The 18,460-nt window shown below is 42.7% G+C and overlaps 1 protein-coding gene across 1 annotated transcript in view; it reads left to right on the top strand.

Moving 5' to 3' along the window:
* Nucleotides 1-6,224, top strand: part of MYO5C (myosin VC) — a 92,895-nt gene extending 86,671 nt beyond the window's left edge. Inside the window, exons 35-38 of the mRNA XM_049769289.1 lie at nucleotides 274-556; nucleotides 2,535-2,709; nucleotides 3,506-3,586; nucleotides 5,942-6,224. Coding sequence (XP_049625246.1) covers nucleotides 274-556; nucleotides 2,535-2,709; nucleotides 3,506-3,586; nucleotides 5,942-6,094 — 692 coding nt within the window. The 3' untranslated portion in view covers nucleotides 6,095-6,224. The remainder of the gene's footprint in view (nucleotides 1-273; nucleotides 557-2,534; nucleotides 2,710-3,505; nucleotides 3,587-5,941) is intronic.
* The last annotated feature ends 12,236 nt before the right edge of the window (nucleotides 6,225-18,460 follow it).

Genomic DNA, 18,460 nt, shown 5'->3' with positions numbered 1-18,460 from the left:
TGTGCTGTCCTGCTGTACTGTTCTTTTTTAGCCATTGAGAAATGCTCCAAGCTTTGGAGAGGTACCAAACTCTCAATCCATCCCTTACACCTCAGTGACCCCCATCCTTCATTCTCCAGATTTCTCCTTCAAAACTGCTCCCACTACTGACTTTTGAAGAAAGACAAGTCCCCCCTTCTGAACCCCCTTCCTAAGGCAGATATGGGAGCTAATTGAATATCATCTGAATATTGCCATGGCATGTGCACATAGCTCTTCTACTTTTCACTGCAGTGCCAGGCATGCTGGAGTATGAAAGTCTGCAGGGAATATCTGGTCGGAAACCCACCGGCTTCCGGAAACGGTCATCCAGCATCGATGACACAGACAGCTACACCATGACCTCCATTCTGCAGCAGCTGAGCTACTTCTACAGCACCATGTGCCAAAATGGCTTGGACCCCGAGCTTGTGCGGCAGGCAATAAAGCAGCTCTTCTACCTCATTGGGGCAGTCACCCTCAACAGCCTCTTCCTGCGCAAAGACATGTGCTCCTGCAGAAAGGGCATGCAGATACGGTAAACCCCACAGGCTGCCACTCACCAGGGTCCTATTGGGAAGCAGTGCTTAAAGTCTCAGGCCGGGGCCAGAGCTATAGAACAACGGGTAGGGCGCTTGCCTTGCATGTGCTTGACATGAGTTCGGTCACCGGCATCCTGCATGGCCCCCTGAGCATGCCAGGAAGGCGTCCTGAGCAAAGCTAGGAATAGCCCCTGAGCATCGCTGGGTGTGGTTAAAAAAGACAATAAATAAATAAATAAATAAATAAATAAATAAATAGTCTCAGGCCACTCTTCCGCTCCTCTGTGCACATGGGCAGGATGGTCCTGCACCCCTATGGCATGTGGGCAGACTGATGCATAGCTCCTGCTAAAATCTGCCTGACTACCCACCTAGCAGAGAGGGATGAAACCAGAACCTGTGGCAATTTTCAATTCTAGCTTTCAATTCAATGACTACTTAGTGTCAGAATAGCAACTCTGGCCTGTTAGAGAATCCAGGAAACAAAATTCTGGGGAGGAGGGAGATTTGGGACATTGGTGATGGGAATGTCGGTCGCAGTGGTGAAGGGGGGTGTCTTTACATGACTGAAACCCAACTACAGTCATGTTTGTAATCAAGGTGTTTAAATAAAGATATTAATAAAAAAAATTCTGAAGCTTAGAAGAGCTAAAGAAACCAAGGCAGGGGCTGGAGTGATAGGACATCTGATAGGTGCTTGCCTTGTATGTGACTGCCCAGGTTCAATCCTGAGTAAGTACCCCAATAGTTCCCAAAAGCACCAACAGAAGTGATCCCTGAGCACTACTAGATGTGCTCCTCTTCAGAGAGAGAGAGAGAGAGAGAGAGAGAGAGAGAGAGAGAGAGAGAGAGAGAGAGAGAGAGAGAGAGAGAGAGGAAGAGAGGAAGAGAGGGAATGAAATCAAGGCAAACATGATTAGGTCACAAGTAAGTGGTGGGGAAAAAGATTTCAGAAAAGGGAGTTTATTGTTATCATCAAATTAAAGAAGTATGGATGCTGGAGAGATAGTACAGCAGTCAGGGTACTTGCCTTGCACACAGCTGACCCAGGTGTGAACCCTCGTACCCCATATAATCCCCAGTCCACAGGAAGTGATCCTTGAGTAAGCCCCGAGTGTGGCCCCTTCCAAAGAAATCCCCCCAAATTAAAGAAGCTTGTCTGAGAGCTGGATGGAGTCATTTTTTTCACCCGTCCCCCATGGAGTAATTTTTAAAAATAAATAAATAGGGGTTAGAGAGATAGCACAGTGGTAGGACATTTGCCTTGCACACAGCCGATTCAGGACAGACGGTGGTTCGAATCCCAGCATCCCATATGGTCCCCCGAGCCTGCCAGGAGCAATTTTGAGCCCAGAGCCAGGAGTAACCCCTGAGCACCACCGGGTGTGGCCCAATAACCCGCTCAAAAAAAAAAAAAATCCCAAGCACTTTAAGACCAGACCAATAGCACAACAGGTGCTTTGCTTGCATTTGACCTGGGTTCAAGCCCTGGCATCCCATATGGTCCTCTGAACCTAACCAGGAGTGATTCCTGAATACAAAGCCAGGAGTAACCCATGAGCACCACCAGATGTGGCTCCAAATTCCCCAAAATAAAATGAAAACAAAATATCACATGGGTGTTTGCCTTGAACAAGTTTCAGATATTTTTGAAAAGTTGAATATTTTTAATATTTTAATTACAAAATAGTAAAATAATAATGCTTTCTCAGATTCACATACACATACCCCAGTTTATAGCTGTCATAAACCCTTGTTCTATACCTCTATAGTATCAGGGCTTGTGAGCCTATGAGCTGATCATCTGACCCATATTAGATTGCACAATTGCACTAAGTGGTTAGTGGTTGTAAGGTTCTCAATGCACTCCAGCCATCTCTTGGGACACTCTGTGCTGAATGGCATCTCCCCGCACTCACCAATGCTCTAAAGGAATCACCCACTATTCTCTACTTCTCTGTCTTTTCACTCCAGGTGCAACATCAGCTACTTAGAAGAATGGCTTAAAGAAAAGAATTTGCACAACAGCTTGGCCAAAGATACACTAGAACCACTGTCTCAGGCGGCCTGGTTGCTGCAGGTGAAGAAGACCACAGACAGTGATGCTGCAGAGATTTATGAGCGTTGCACTGCCCTATCTTCCGTGCAGGTGAACAGACATTTCCTGACCTGTCGGGACAGCTGGTTTTGCATCTCCAGCTGAGCAAACATTAGGGTGCTCATGTCTTGGTGCTCATTGGGAAGCATTCTTATTGCCTGTGACCTGTCCTTTGATTTGATTCATATTTATTAAATTCTATCTGACTTACAGCCACCACTAGAATCATCCATCCACATGGGTATGTGGTGAGGGAGTGGCAGGGAGGCTGAAGGAGGATTCTCTTCCTTCATCTGTATGAAATTTATCTTTGTCATCTTCTTGGCAGTTCTTACCTTGTTTTCTCTTGACTTGGAAATATATAACTCCGGCCTCCTAGAGCAAAAGAACTAACTACATATGATATGAGTTCTCAAAATTTCAGTATATATTTTATAATTTTTAAATGGTAGGCACTGTGACTTAGAATCCTGTTATTAATAGGGTTTCACAAAGATAATATTCCTGCACCACACCCTACACCGAGTATCTGCATCTTCCAGTGGGCCCCGCTGGATTCCCTCCGTAGTCCTCAATTTTTAAACGCCATAATCTTTATTTCTTTTGTTTGTTTGTTTTGGGCCCAGCAGTGTTCAGGGCTCACTCCAGGCTCTGCACTTATGACTTACTTCTGTAAGTGCTTGGGAAATAATATGGGATGCTGGGGATCAAACCCAGGCCAGGTGCATGCAAAGCAAGTATTTTACATATTGTACTAACTCTCCAGCTCCCCTGAATCTGTATGTCATAAAAGGAGTTGCTCTTTTTTCCCATGGTTAGTTAATACAATCTTATGTCGCATTTGTAGATCATAAAGATCCTTAATTTATACACACCTATAGATGACTTCGAGAAGAGAGTTACACCATCTTTTGTTCGCAAAGTACAGGTAAGTTCTAAAGGGTGTGCTTTTTAGTCTTAACTCCTTTGCATGAATAAGAAAATAACCATTAACATGATAGAAACTCAGGATGAAGGTAGAGTCTGGAACCTAACTCAAAAACACCAGGTAATTCCCCCCAGGTTTAAGGATTCCATTCAGTTCTCATAGGAAGGGAATGAAAACATCAAGAGCACAATGTGTACGCTCCTTTAGCAAATCTTAGTGCGCTGCAATTGAGCTGAATGGGAACATTCCCACTTATTGTAATCCCTAAAATGTCTTGTAAGCTTGTGAGGACTCTTCCAGAGGCCTCAGCAGCCTTGGTTTTTTTTTCCACACACACATATATGTGAGGCAGGCACTTCTTCATGTTCTTTAAAATAATATTACAACAGGTTATGCAGGAATAAATGCATGATTCCATTAGTATTGTAAATGAGACATGAAGAGGCATAAACAAAAACTAATACCTCATCTCACTAGCTTTTTTGTTTTGGAAAATAGAAATACTGGGGCCGGCAAGGTGGCACTAGAGGTAAGGTGTCTGCCTTGCAAGCGCTAGCCAAGGAAAGATGGAGACCTCGGTTCGATCCCCTGGTGTCCCATATGGTCCTCCCAAGCCAGGGGCAATTTCTGAGTGCTTAGCCAGGAGTAACCCCTGAGCATCAAATGGGTGTGGCCCGAAAAACCAAAAAAAAAAAAAAAAAAGATAGAGATACTACATGATAGCCTGTCTATTCGTGCTTTTTGAATAAGTTACTAAATGTTTTAAGTTATACTGTTTTATTACTGTGGCCCGTTTTTATTTATATCCCACAAATGAATTCAATCATTCTACGTCTATCCCTGGTAAATATCAATATTTAGTCACACACATAAAAACCCTCTGAGGTCTCAATAATTTGGAGAAGTGTAATGGCCACACATGCCGTATTTCCACTCAAGGAAAGCAGATCTGGAGCAAAGCTCACCGCAAGAAATAATCCAAACAAAGCTCAGACTTAAATACAAGTGTTCAAGTAGCGACTCAGTCTCTCAATCCTAGAAAGTGAGCTGTCTGCCAGACTGCAGTTTTTACTAAGTACAGAGACCACGCCTGGGTAGGGGAGGGAGGACAGGTCTATCCTGAGCCAGTCCCAGCCAGGTTTGCTTGATACATGCTAAGTAGGAAAATCTCTGTTTTGGGTAAAACCAAGTTGTAAACAGATACAAAGAAACCAGGGATGAGCTTTGTTTTGGGTGGAAACAAGTTGTACCTTGTAAACCAACAGGGGAATATAAAAGGTGCATGAGACCTGAAAGTTTGCAAAGTGCCATGAAAACAGATAATAGAGAATATATCAGTCAGTCCCTTGCTGAGAAATTGGTTTCTGCAATGAAACAGTGAGAAACTACACATATGAGCTGGTGTTTATGAGAGGAGAAAGCTATCTACAGCAGCTAAGACACTTGCCTTCCATGTGGCTGACCTGTATTCAATCCCAAGCATTGAAGCACCACTTGAGCATTGCCAGATGTGGTCCAAAAACTTTAAAAAAATATTTTTTGAAGGAGTTGATCTGGAAGTCAGGGGTAGATCACTTGTTATATTCATCTTATTATATTCATTGTACCTCACAATAGCCAGAATTTGGGAATAACCTAAGTGCCTGAGAGTAGACGAGTAGATAAAGCAAGTATGGTACATCTATACAATGGAATACTACACAGATGTTAGGAAAAAATGAAGTCATGAAATTTGCTTATAGGTGGATGGAGGTGGAGGGTGTTATGCTGAGCAAAATAGTGAGGGGAGAGGGATAGACATAGAATGCTCGAATTCATTTGTGGAATATAAATAAAAATGGGCCACAAGGACCGTTCCATGACAGGAAGCTTGCCACAAAAAGTGATGAGTACAGTTAGGATAGAGAAGGGTACACTATGACAATGATAATTGAAAATTATGATGATCACTCTGGACAAGAACTGGATGCTGAAAGGAGATAAAGTGATATGCATGGTACCCCTTCAATAACAATATCACATTATCTAAGAGAGGAAAAAGAGAGACAAACAGACAAACAGACAGAAGAAAAAAAATATCTGCCATAGAAGCAGGCAAGGGAGAGTGCAGAGAAGAAAGCGGGAGGAAAACCGGGGACATTGGTGGCAGTAAATGTGCACTGGTGACGCGTGTTATACGTTGTATGGCAACTAAAACTCAATTATAAACAACTTTTTAACTGTCTCACCGTGATTCAATTAAAGAATTATTTTTTAAAAAGCCCTTTGTGTTGTATTCCACAATTTTGAAAGGATACAACACAACAGAATGTAAAGGTTTCTCATTGATTTTTTTTCCTCTGGTTCTCATTTCAGGCTCTCCTTAATAGCCGGGAGGACTCATTACAGTTGATGTTGGACACCAAATACCTTTTCCAAGTCACCTTTCCTTTCACCCCTTCTCCTCATGCACTGGAAATGATCCAAATCCCTATTAGTTTCAAACTGGGCTTTCTCAATAGACTGTAACAGGAAAAAATATAACAAAGATACCTTTTCCCTCCAAAGCTAATTGAAGTAGGTATAATTAGGTGTGGGTTTTTTTTTTTCCACTGGACCGGCAATATTTTGGAATGATATTAGTAGAAAAAATTGGAGTTCTACCAAGCAGGCCACATCTTTTCTTGTTCATGGTGCTGGTGCCACTGATGTCATTTATAAGAACATGCACTTTAGCTTTGGTTGGAAAGGTTCTGTCCAACTATGACATCTCATCTGAATTCCTTGAACACTTCCATTTTCATGCCTATGGTCAAGTTGAAGAGATAACATAGGAAGTAAGGCACTTGCCTTCAGCCAACTCTGATTTGATTCCTGGCACCACATACAACCCCTGAGCATTGCCAGGTGTAACCCAACATTCCCTTCCAAAACAAAACAATAGACAAAAACATGGTCTATCTACATCTACCTTAAGACAGGGCCCCAAAAGAGATAACAGTATCACCCAATGTTTTAAGGTTTATGTGAGAGCTAAGTATCTAGTATAGAGCCACAAGTGAATGTCAGTAGCCAGAGAGAGTATGGCAGGTACTGTGTTTGCCTTGCACACAGCCAACCCAAATTCAGTCTCCAGCATTCATACGATCTACTGAGCACCTTGAGGAGTGGTTCCTGAGCACAGAGTCAGGAGTAATCCCCGAGCACCATATGGTATAGCCCCAAAAGGAAACAACAATAAAAAGTGCATTTCAGTGCTGAATGAGTTGATCCTGTATCTGCCACAGGCTGACATCTCCCTGGCCCAGGGGACCATATGGGATGCCAGAAATCAAACCTGTGTCTGTCCTGTGTCAGCCACATTCAAGGCAAACACCCTATGACTGTGCTACTGCTCCAGCCCTCTCAGTGACTTTTTAATAAAAGCACTCTTGTACTCCAAAAAAAATCAGACTCCTGTAATTTTGTTTGTTTTGGGGCTACAACTAGCAATGCTCAGGGGTTACTGCTGACTCTGCACTCAGGAGTCACTTCTGGCAATGTCAGCAAGGTCAAGCATCAAATCTGGGTCCACCACCTAAAAGGTAAATGCCCCTTCCACTGCACTATGGTTCCAACGCCAACCCCTGTAAAAATACAACCCCTATATTTTTAAGATATAGGGGTTATTATATTAAGATATAATATTCAAGCTAACATGAATTGCGAAATACTTATATGTATTTTAAACTAATACATTATTTAGGCTTAAAGTATGAAGGATAGGGGCTGGAGAGATAGCATGAAGGTAGGGCATTTGCCTTGCATGCAGAAGTATGGTGGTTGGAATTCTGGCATCCCATATGGTCCCCCGAGCCTGCCAGGAGCGATTTCTGAGTGTAGAGCCAGGAATAACCCCTGAGCCTTGCTGGGTGTGACCGAAAAAAAACAAACAAAAAAATGAAGGATATTGACACTTTGATGGTAGGGTGTGGAAGAAATCTATTCCTAAAACATGCTTTTGTAAGATTTTGTTCCCTCAATAAAGAATAAAGGAAAAGAAACTTAATTTAAGGGGATGGGATGATAGTACAGTGGGTAGGACACTTGCCTTGAATCCACAGACCCAGGTTCAACCCGTACCTTCCAAGCTCACCAGGAGTATTCCCTGAGCAGAACCAGGAGTATTGGTTACTCCATGCGTACTGGCTATTCTCTAAACATAACCAGGTGTAGTACATATACCCACAAGCCAAACAACACAAAACAAAATTTTTTAATTAAATAAACAAAAATAAATTTTAAGTAAAAAATGTTAAACTAAATAACCTCTCTATTTCCTCTAAAAAACATTCTTTTAATTTATATTTGCCATGGTTTTTCATTGTTTTATATCTTTTGTACCATAGCAGAAAGTTAAGATTGAAAGAGTAACTTATTTTTCTCTATCTTATCAGCACTCCAATAAACCTGTTTCCCAAGTTTTATGAGAACTGTTCTTATCTTATAGACTTTCTCATTACTTCCTTTCATTATACTAAGATCCTTTGTTAAAGCACTTCTACCCTGGCCTATGGGTTCAGTGTTCTTCTCAAGCAGGGATCCCCAAACTACAACCGTAGGTCACAAATGGCCCACTGAGAACATTTTTCTGAACCACCAGATATTTTTGATGCTGCTGCCCTTTCTGCTTAGTAGCCAACTTGTCCTGAACCATGCTGCAAATGTATGGGATGTGTGCCACACTCTCTGACTCCCCTCCTTCTCTTTGTCTCTCGACTCCTCTCAGTCTCAGACAGGGGTCCTCAAACTGTGGCCACCGATAGCAGGCCCATAGTTCCCACTAAAATATTCGTAAGATTGTTGATTTTCTTTGGTTTTGGGACCACATTTGGCAACACTCAGGGGTTACTCCTGGCTCTGCAATCAGAAATCACTCCTGGGGCCTGGAGAGATAGCACAGGGCGTTTGCCTTGCAAGCAGCCAATCCAGGACCAAAGGTGGTTGGTTCGAATCCCAGTGTCCCATATGGTCCCCCGTGCCTGCCAGGAGCTATTTCTGAGCAGACAGCCAGGAGTAACCCCTGCCGGGTGTGGCCCAAAAACCAAAAAAAAAAAAAAGAAAAGAAAAGAAAAGAAATCACTCCTGGCAGATTCAAGGGACCATATGGGCTGCCAGGGATCAAACCAGGGTCGGTCCTGGGTTGGGTACATGCAAGGCAAATGCCCTACCGCTGTGCCCTACCCTATCACTCCAGCCCTAATATTGTTGATTTAACTTGTTCTTCATTTTAAAGAGTATATTTGTTCTCGTTTGCCTGTTTTGTTTTTACTTCAAAATGGCGCAGTGGTAGGGCATTTGCCTTGCACGCGGCTGATCCAGGACAGACTTCAGTTTGATCCCCAGTGTCCCATATGGTCCCCCAAGCCAGGAGCAATTTCTGAGCGCATAGCCAGGAGTAACCCCTGAGTGTCATTGGGTGTGGCCCAAAAATAAAAAGAAAAAAATATGTGCAGTGTGCATAGGAATTTGTTCAGGTTTTCTTTTAACTATAGTCCAGCCCTTCAATGGTCTGAGGAACAATGAACTGGTCTCCTGTTTAAAAAGTTTGAGGACCCCTGTTGTAAAATGCCTCACGAACCCCAGTTGACCCTCTATTTTAGACAGTGTCAGGCAATAGCTATGAGTGATCAGAACAGATATATACATAGCATAAGGATGAAAATTAATCCATGAGTCTGAAGCAACATCACCCTAACTGCTAAGGAATTGTGTCTTTCATGTTTTAATTTTATTTCATTTGCTTCTTTTAAATTCACTGTATGTAAAGAAATGGGAAAATGTAGAATCTTGTACTATTTTAAATGAGACATTCGCAAATAAATTGCTGGACTACTCTCAAGTGAAGAAGTCTTGTATCTTTCTTAAAAGGTCCTACTTAAAGATGCTAGACTTCAGAGTAGCTCTTAAAACATGTGAAGAATTGGACAAGGGAGATAAAATTCTTGGTCTACTTTGTGTGCATTTGTGTGTGTTTGTTTTATTTGGAAGGTCAAAGAAAGGGATGAGAGGGAGAGAAAGAGAGAGTAACATGCTTGAGAGAGAATATAGGGAGCCAGAGAAATAGCACAGCAGTAGAATGTTTGCCTTGCATGCAGCTAATACAGGACAGATGATGGTTTGAATCCCAGCATCCCATATGGTCCTCTGTGCCTGCCAGGAGCGATTTCTGACACAGAGCCAGAAGTAACCCCTGAGTGCTGCCAGGTGTGACCCAAAATACAAAAACAAAAATGAGAGAATGTGGGCTTCTCCAAAGGTAAAGAGCCCCAGTACACAACCCAGCGTAAAAGCAGGAAAATCCTCAACACAAGAGGAAAGATGTCAGACACATGTGCAGCCATGTGCATGGGCTGAAGGAGCACATGTGAGCAGGCTCCTTCAATGGTGGAGAAAACCCCAATGCACATCTCAGTGTGAAAGTACAAAAGCATGAAAGTACACATCTTCAGAGGGGAGATGCGGGCAATGTATTCAGGCACCTTGGGCACGAGGTAGCAGCACCAACACATGGGTCCAGGAAGCACATATGCACTTGGTCTAACTTAGTGCATGTGTGCCCAAAATGAGTCTGAGTTGGAGCCTGCACTGCTTAGCCTGCTACACATTAATAGGTCTGGCCTGGTGACTCTGTGGCTCCTAGGCTGCCATCAGAAAGCAAGTTGCCTGAGAGCTGGCTGGCTCTGCATCCTGAACCTCACCTGTGACTTTCTCTGTGCTGCCTACAACTCTGAGATTCATCTTGAGAAATGGAGAGACTGACTGGAAAAATCCTCTTGGAAATGGCACCCTTTGGGTTTTTTGTTTTGCTTTTGTTTAGAATTTTAGAGCCACACCCACCGGTGTTCAGGGCTTACTCCTGGCTCTGCATTCAAGAATTACTCCTGGTGCAGTTCAGAGAATGATAATGGTTTCTGAGATCAAATCCAGGTCAGCCATGTGCAAGGCAAGAGTCCACCCAAACTGTACTATCATGCCAGCCCAAAGGAAGTGGCACAGTTTGGAGAGGGGGGGATAGTTTCCTTGGTCTTGACAAGGAATAGATATTGTTGGGAACAGGACAGAAAGGAGCCTCTGAGGCTGAGTGGTTTCTGCATGAAAAAGGGGTTTAGGAACACACACACAAACACACACACACACACACACAAATGCACTAATACACACACATAAAGTAATCAATTCTATGAAGTTGAAAATGAGAAGGTGAGGGATGAGAACTGTGAGGAAAAAGGAGGTCCAGATTTAGTTATAGGTAAAAGTCAGGGTTACTCAGTTCCTATGTGTGAATTCACGGGGTTCTAATTAGTTGACCCCACTAACTAAAGAAAGCCACAAATTAGCCCAAAAATCATCAGCAGGGTTTTTGGATCAGAGTAGATTACACATGGCAGGGAGGAGCAGAACTGCTGTACTGCCGAGATAAGAAGATTATCTTTGTTTCAGTCTCCTCTCAGATTTCTAACTGCTATTCCAACTTTCTGTTGGCTGTGGCGTGAGATCTCTGTGGACGGTAAGTCTGATTTAACTTTTAAATTAGGAAACTCAGACTTTCTGAAATGCTCCAAGGAGTCTAGAGGTCTAGGAACCAAGGTGTTAATTCTGTTCTCATGAGCAGTGGTAGTGAGTAACCTGGGAATTCTCATTTTTCTACAAATCACGTGCAGCTACTTTCAAATCAGATGGTATTTTGTTTCCAAAACGTACTTAGTATTGGTGTCTGGAGTGGAAATGAAGGATTTTGAAGATCATTTCATTGAACTTTAAAGCGCTCATCTAAGTGAGACTTTAAATGTGAAACTAGTCTTCAGCATAAAGATGATACAATAGAAAGATATTTTGGGGGGGGGTCAAACCCATCAGCGCTCAGGGTTCCTCCTGGTTCTGCACTCAGAAATTCCTCCTGGCAGTCTTGGGGACCCTATGGGCTGCCCAGAATCAAATCTAGATTAGTTGGGTGCAAGGCAAATGCCCTACTGCTGTACTATTGCCCTGACCTTTTTGTTCGTTTGTTTTTGTTTGGGGGGCACACCCGGCAGTCTTCAGGGGCTACTCCTGGCTTTGCACTCAGAAATTGCTCCTGGTAGGTTCAGGAGACTATGCGAGATGTCAGGATTGAACCTAGATCAGTCCCAGGTCGGCTGAATGCAATGCCCTACCAATGTGCTATTGCTTCAGCCCCAGAAGTTTCTTTTTTTTGTTTGTCTGTTTGTTTTTTGTTTTTTTGGGGGGGGTTTGTTTGTTTGTTTGTTTTGGTTTTTTGTTTTTGGGCCACACCCGGCGGAACTCAAGGGTTACTCCTGGCTATCTGCTCAGAAATTGCTCCTGGCAGGCACGGGGGACCATATGGGACACTGGGATTCGAACCAACCACCTTTGGTCCTGGATCGGCTGCTTGCAAGGCAAACGCTGCTGTGCTATCTCTCCGGGCCCTCCCCAGAAGATTCTTAACATCTTAGACTGTGAACAAATTTGTGAGGTATATCCACCATATCAGCCCTTTGTTCTTTTTTATTACAAAAATAATATTCATTCATCTTATGGACACATATTGATACATTGACATGTATTTTGGTTTTTCCAGTTTGGGGCTATTATGAATGAAACTGTTAGGATATATTCAATGATGTATAAGGCCAAAAACTATTAAATAAAAAGAAAATTTCAAAATTGCATATGGCATATGACAAATTTGTTGATACAGAGCATGTTGATAATTGATTTCTCTTTTTTATGTTCTATTGTTTCAGTTATTTATGACTGCTTTTTACTGTTATTTGAAAAAAATTCTGTCTGGAAAGGAAAACACTGTCTTTAGATTTGGAATACTGACAATGTTTTCTATTTCTCATTTGTGTGTGTGTCTGAGAAGAAAGAGAGAGAAAGACAGAGAGAGACAGAGACAGAGATAGAGACAGAGACAGAGAGAAGAGAGGGAGAGAGAAGAGAGAGAGAAAAAGAAAGAGAGAGAAAGAGATCCGCACTGGTAATGGTTACTGCTTATTCCTGACTTTGCAATTGTAGACCAGTCCTGCCATGCTTAGGGGACATATAGAGTAAGGACTGAATTCAGGTTGGCTTATGCAAGGCAAGCAACCTGCCCACTGAACTATCACTCTGGCACCTACTTCTCATTTTCTGGTCCCCATGACTCAGAGTCATTCTCTTATTACATTTCCATTGGTTTCTCTGCTCCCTCTTGCCTGCTGCTGGGATAGCTGCTGTTTTGCCCAGTGCTCCTTTTTTCTTTCCTGGCATAAAGTCTGTCTTGATTTAGTTGTGGTTCCTGCGGTCCTTTCTCTCTCTAACCTATTTCAGGAAGCACAAATGCTGGCATAATCGGCTTCTATGATGACATTGCGCACTCACTAAGAAGCTTTAAATACGCCTCCTTAATGCTGTTATTTGGCGTCCTGGGCCTAGCCATGTGACTCCCCACCTTGGCAAATTTAGTAAGGGGAAACATTATTGGCTCCCAATCTAGGTCTGGCTCTGGTGAGTGGCATTTTGGGGGGTTTGGAGTCATATTCAGGGTACTCTGTGCTCAGGAGTTATCGCAGTATAGCTAGAAGACTGTAAGTGGTTCTGGGAAATAGAACCAGGGTTTGCTACATGCAAGGCAAATACCTTAGTCCCCTGTACTATCCACAACCCAGCATTCTTTAGTGTTTAATTTTTTTTGTTTGGGGGCCACACCCAATGGTGCTCAGTGCTTTCTCCTGGCTCTGTGCATAGGGATAACTCCAGGTGGGGCTATGGGGACCACAAGGGTTACAGGGATCAAATGGAGGTTAGCCTCATGCAAGGCAAACACCTTAACCCCTACCCTTTTTTCAGGCCAGCATTCTTTAGTGTACTTGTGGCAATAGAGCAGCTAGACTGTGTCTCTCTGGTAAGGCTCACTGAATGCCACCACAAAAAGTTGGGTTTTGTTGCTGACTTTGAACACTAGGATCCCCCATCTGCATTTTCTTGGCAGTAACAGGAACAACCAACCAGCTTCCCTCCCAGGATACTTTAAAAGATCCCATATGGTGAATGCTCCATGGTTCAAGAGTTGGTTCCCTCTGATCTTGTATCCTTAAAGGGCTTCCTTCAATTCCACTGTTACTTAGAAGTCTCAGAAACTATAACAACTGACCCTTTACTTAAGAGTTTGTCCAACTCCTAGGAGCTGGAGTGATAGCACAGTGGTAGAGTGTTTGCCTTGCACGCGGCCAAATTAGGATGGACCTTGGTTCAATCCTCCAGCGTCCCATATGATCCCCCAAGCCAGGAACAATTTCTGAACGCATAGCCAGGAGTAAATCATGAGCATCACAGGGTGTGGCCCAAAAAGAAAAAAATAAATAAATAAATAAAGAGTTTGTCCAACTCCTGTACTCTCCAGCATCATGGTGATTGATCTCTATCTGGTAGACGGTCCCCTATAAAAATCCCCCCAATTGGGGCCTGTGAGGTGGCGCTAGAGGTAAGGTGTCTGCCTTGCAAGTGCTAGCCAAGGAAGGACTGCAGTTCAATTCCCCTGGCATCCCATATGGTCCCTCAAGCCAGGGGCAATTTCTGTGCACTTAACCAGGAGTAACCACTGAGCACCAAAAAAAAAAAAAATCCCCCAATTGCAACCTTCACCCCACCGCTAACACATCCCTCTCAAACTTGGCTCTTTTATTTCTTTGAACCCTGACACTGCCCACTTTTTTTGCCGGGGTGGAGTGAGGAGGGCACATCCAGCAGTGCTCAGGGTTTACTCCTGACTCTACATTCAGGAATCACTCCTGACAAACTCAGGGAACCATATGGGAAACTGCTGATCGAGCCCAGTCAGCCATGTGGAAAGCAAGCATCCTATCCCCCGCACTATTGCTCTAATACCAAGTTTTTGGTTTTTGATGGTTTTTATTGTTTTTGGTTTTTTCTGAGGAAGGGACACGCTCAGTGACAGTCAGGGGTTACTCTTGGGTATGTGCTCAGAAATCACTCTTGGCTTGGGGGACCATATTGAATGCTGGGGCTCAAACCCAGGTCCATCCCAGATCAGCTACATGCAAGGCAAATGCCCTACCACTGTGCTATTGCTCCGGCCCCTGGTTTTTATTGTTGTTGCTGCTGCTGCTGCTGTTGTTTGGAGGTCACACCTGGCAGTGCTCAAGAATTAATTCTAGCTCGGTGCTCAGGGAACATTCCTGGTGGTGCTCAAGGGATTATATGGAGTATCAGGAATTGAACCTGGGTGGGCTACATGCAAGGCAAACACCCTACGTGCTGTACAATCGATCCTGAGCCTGTTCATCTTTTGAAACCCTATTTGAATTAGCTTACCTTAACCTCCTTGATCTCCATTCCCAAGAGTGCCACTGCTGTCCCTGGGTTCCAACGGAGACCTGTGAAACGCTATAGAATTGCTCTCCTCACTCTTACCTATTACCCTATCCACTGTGCTGTGGCAGTTCAGGTCTTCATTATATCTTCTTTGAATTGTGGCCATAGATTCCCGTTTACTTTGTCCACATACTCAGCCTTATTCTTCGTCCCTTCCTTCCTGCTGTCACAGCTATGAGGGCCATGCATGGACCAGGTAGTAAAACGATCTATAGAGCATTTACTCTATTTCAGCCTTGAGCTAAGTGCTTTATGCATTAACTTTCAAATTTCCCCTGAAATCCTATAATGGCAGGTTTTAAGAGTTTCAGTTGATAGATTATCAAATGGAGACACTGGTTTCAATCATCACAAGCACATTTAGCTCTAGATCAGATCTTTTGGTGGTTAATTGGTTGATTTTTGTTCTTGATTTGTGTGTGTGTGTGTGTGTTACTGAAGCAAGATGTGAAGGAAGAGAAAGTATAGGAAATAAATATTCAAGAATGAAAACAGACTTCTCCAGATAGGAAAAGCAAAAATAGAGACATAAAGACAAACAAATGAGATACAAAAGAGAACACAGACTTGAAGGAGTCCCTAGATGGTTTTCTTGGGGTTTTCTGTTTATTTGTTTGTTTGTTTGCCTCTATGGTTTTGAACCTATGATGTAGTTAGCTCCTAATTCAAGATCCATCTCACAGAAAACAGGGGAGATGAACAGTACTGCAAAAACACAAGGAAATTTATTACCAGCATTCTGGGGTCACCCCTTGTCAGGCAATGACCCCCAGCAAATTTCCAAACATCTTTTACAGATTTACAGAGGTTGCAAATCATCACAGTTGACACAGGGGTCCTCAAACTTTTTAAACAGGGGGCCAGTTCACTGTCCTTCAGACTGTTGGAGGGCCATATTATAGTAAAAACAAAAATTATGAACAAATTTCTATGCACACTGCATATATCTTATTTAGAAGTGAAGAAACAAAATGGGAATAAATACAATATGTGGCCCACAGGCCATAGTTTGAAGACCCCTGATAATAGCATCAAACAAATGAGAAGGTTAACTGTAACACAGAAGTCAAGCATAGAAACCAAAGCATCATAGCACTATACCTGTGCTATGGCAGTGAAGACACACTGCCAATCTTCCTCAGGAAAAAGCTCTCTAATGCAATTCAGGTGTTTTAAGGAGAAATGGCTTAGGACTCCCACTAAGTTTGGTAACAGCACATAAAACACAACTCTGAGTTATTTTTTCTACTGTCCTGTTCAGTCTAAGTTCTCCCTGATAAAGTTCTGGCCTCCATTTTCCACTTTCCTAGTCAGACTAGCAATAGTACATACAACATTTAATTTCTTCTGACCAGTCTATTATGACCAGTAAGTACACTTTCATATGGGTTATGAAAGAGGAGTGGGGTTTAAGTTAAGTCACTAGAATGCATTTAATTCAATCAGCTATAGAAAAATAGCTTTTACTCCACCTTCACATTGAATCTTGCCAGATGGCCAAATAAATATGGCTTATTCCTTTGCATTAACACAGCAAGACTGGACAAATCTCTGTTTGGGGCATCTTATTATTTACAAAGAATTTCTTGGGATTGGTCAAGGACAGAGCAGGTGGTTTATCGATAAAGGCATTGACACTTACCTGTCACATCAGGGTTCCCCAGGCAGAGCTAATGTAAAGATGAGGTCAGGTCAACATGATGAGTCCAAGTTGGCCCTGGGCCTCTCCTGGTAGAAGGAAGTCTGTCCCATCCATCTCCAGGGTTGGGAGAGATTCTAACCTCCAGAACTTTTCTTGATGCTGAGAGCAGGGCCCACACTGTGACCATGATAGTTGGAAATGATCACTCTGGACAAAAACTGGGTGCTAAAAGGAGAAAAAGAATATGCATGATACCCCTTTATTAATAATATTGCAAATCACAGTGTCTAAAAGGAAAGAGAGAAGTAAAATGTCTGCTCTATCTGCAGATAGGGGAAGGTAGACAGGAATCTGGGGGAACTGGTGTCGAAAATATGAAGAGACGATAGTTGGACATTGTATGGCTGAAACTCAACTATGAACAACTTTGTAACTGTATCTCATGGTGATTCAATTAAGAAATTTATTTTTTTTTTTTTTGGGCCCAGAGAGATAGCACAGCGGCGTTTGCCTTGCAAGCAGCCGATCCAGGACCAAAGGTGGTTGGTTCGAATCCCGGTGTCCCATATAGTCCCCCGTGCCTGCCAGGAGCTATTTCTGAGCAGACAGCCAGGAGTAACCCCTGAGCACTGCCGGGTGTGGCCCAAACCCCCCCCCCAAAAAAATTTATTTTTTGAAAATAATAATTGGGATAAGCCAAATGCAATCTCTCAACTAGACCTTACATTTCTGACTGTCTCTCTCCAGAGGTAAGAAAAGGAACTTTGGTGTGTGTTTTTGATCCTTGTTTTGCCTCCAGTTTATACTCTATTGCAACCATGAATTCCATGTTCAGGCACCAGGAATAAATCCTGTGCTACAAAGACCAATCCTGTTCATATCTGCAAGTTGCCAAAACGACCTTAAAAAAAAAAAATATTAGCTGTTACTTTTTTTTTGTTTTATTGTCTTTTGAGGCCACACCTAGTAATGCTCAGTGATTACTCCTGGCTCTGCATTCAAGAATTAATCCTGAGGCCAGAGAGATAGCACAGCTGTAGGTAGGGCTACCTACCTTGCATGCTGCAGACTCGGGAGTGACCCAGTTTGATTCCCAGCATCCCATATGATCCCCCAGCCTGCCAGGAATGATTTCTGAATGCAGAGCCAGGAATGACCCCTGAATGCACCAGAGTGCCGCTGGGTGTGGCTCAAAAGTCAATCAATCAATAAATTAATTAAATTAAAAAAAAAAGAAATAATCCTGAAATGCTAAGGGACTATATGGGATGCAGGGATCAAACTTGAGTAGGCCCCATACAAGACAAGTGCCCTATTCTCTCTACTCTGCTCCTGTTTCCTTTATTTAAAAAAAAAAATCACTGATTTAAGGATATGCACAGAAACCAATATCTTTAACTACAGAAACCAGACACCAACAACAGTGTTTGGGCGAAAAAATTTTACTGGAACCACAGAGAATGACTCAGGAGTTGGACAACCTAGTATGCCCATAGTTAGTCTTATGCCAGAAAACTTCAGGTAAGGTTTTCTTGTATTTAGGCCAAGACTTTTCCTTTCCATTCCCCCCATATTTTGCTGGGCCTCTGCAAACAACAATTGTCACTCACAACATTTTTACTGTATTTCTTTAACTCTTACCTTTAAAAAAAAGAAAGAAGAGCTTACTAAACCTTCTGTAGTGCTTTAATGAGTTCATTGGTGATTCAATAATTTTCAAAAATATACTTGCTGCTGAACTTTTACTTTTTTCCTTTCTCTTCCATCTCTTTAGTTTTTCTTTCTATTTTCTATTTTTTAATAACTTTGCTTTTGGTCATCTTAAAACAAATGTA

Source organism: Suncus etruscus, chromosome 2 (assembly GCF_024139225.1).
Source record: "Suncus etruscus isolate mSunEtr1 chromosome 2, mSunEtr1.pri.cur, whole genome shotgun sequence".
Lineage (NCBI taxonomy): Eukaryota > Metazoa > Chordata > Mammalia > Eulipotyphla > Soricidae > Suncus > Suncus etruscus.
Note: the sequence above shows the minus strand (reverse complement) of the source record. Positions and strands in the feature narration are given on the sequence as shown.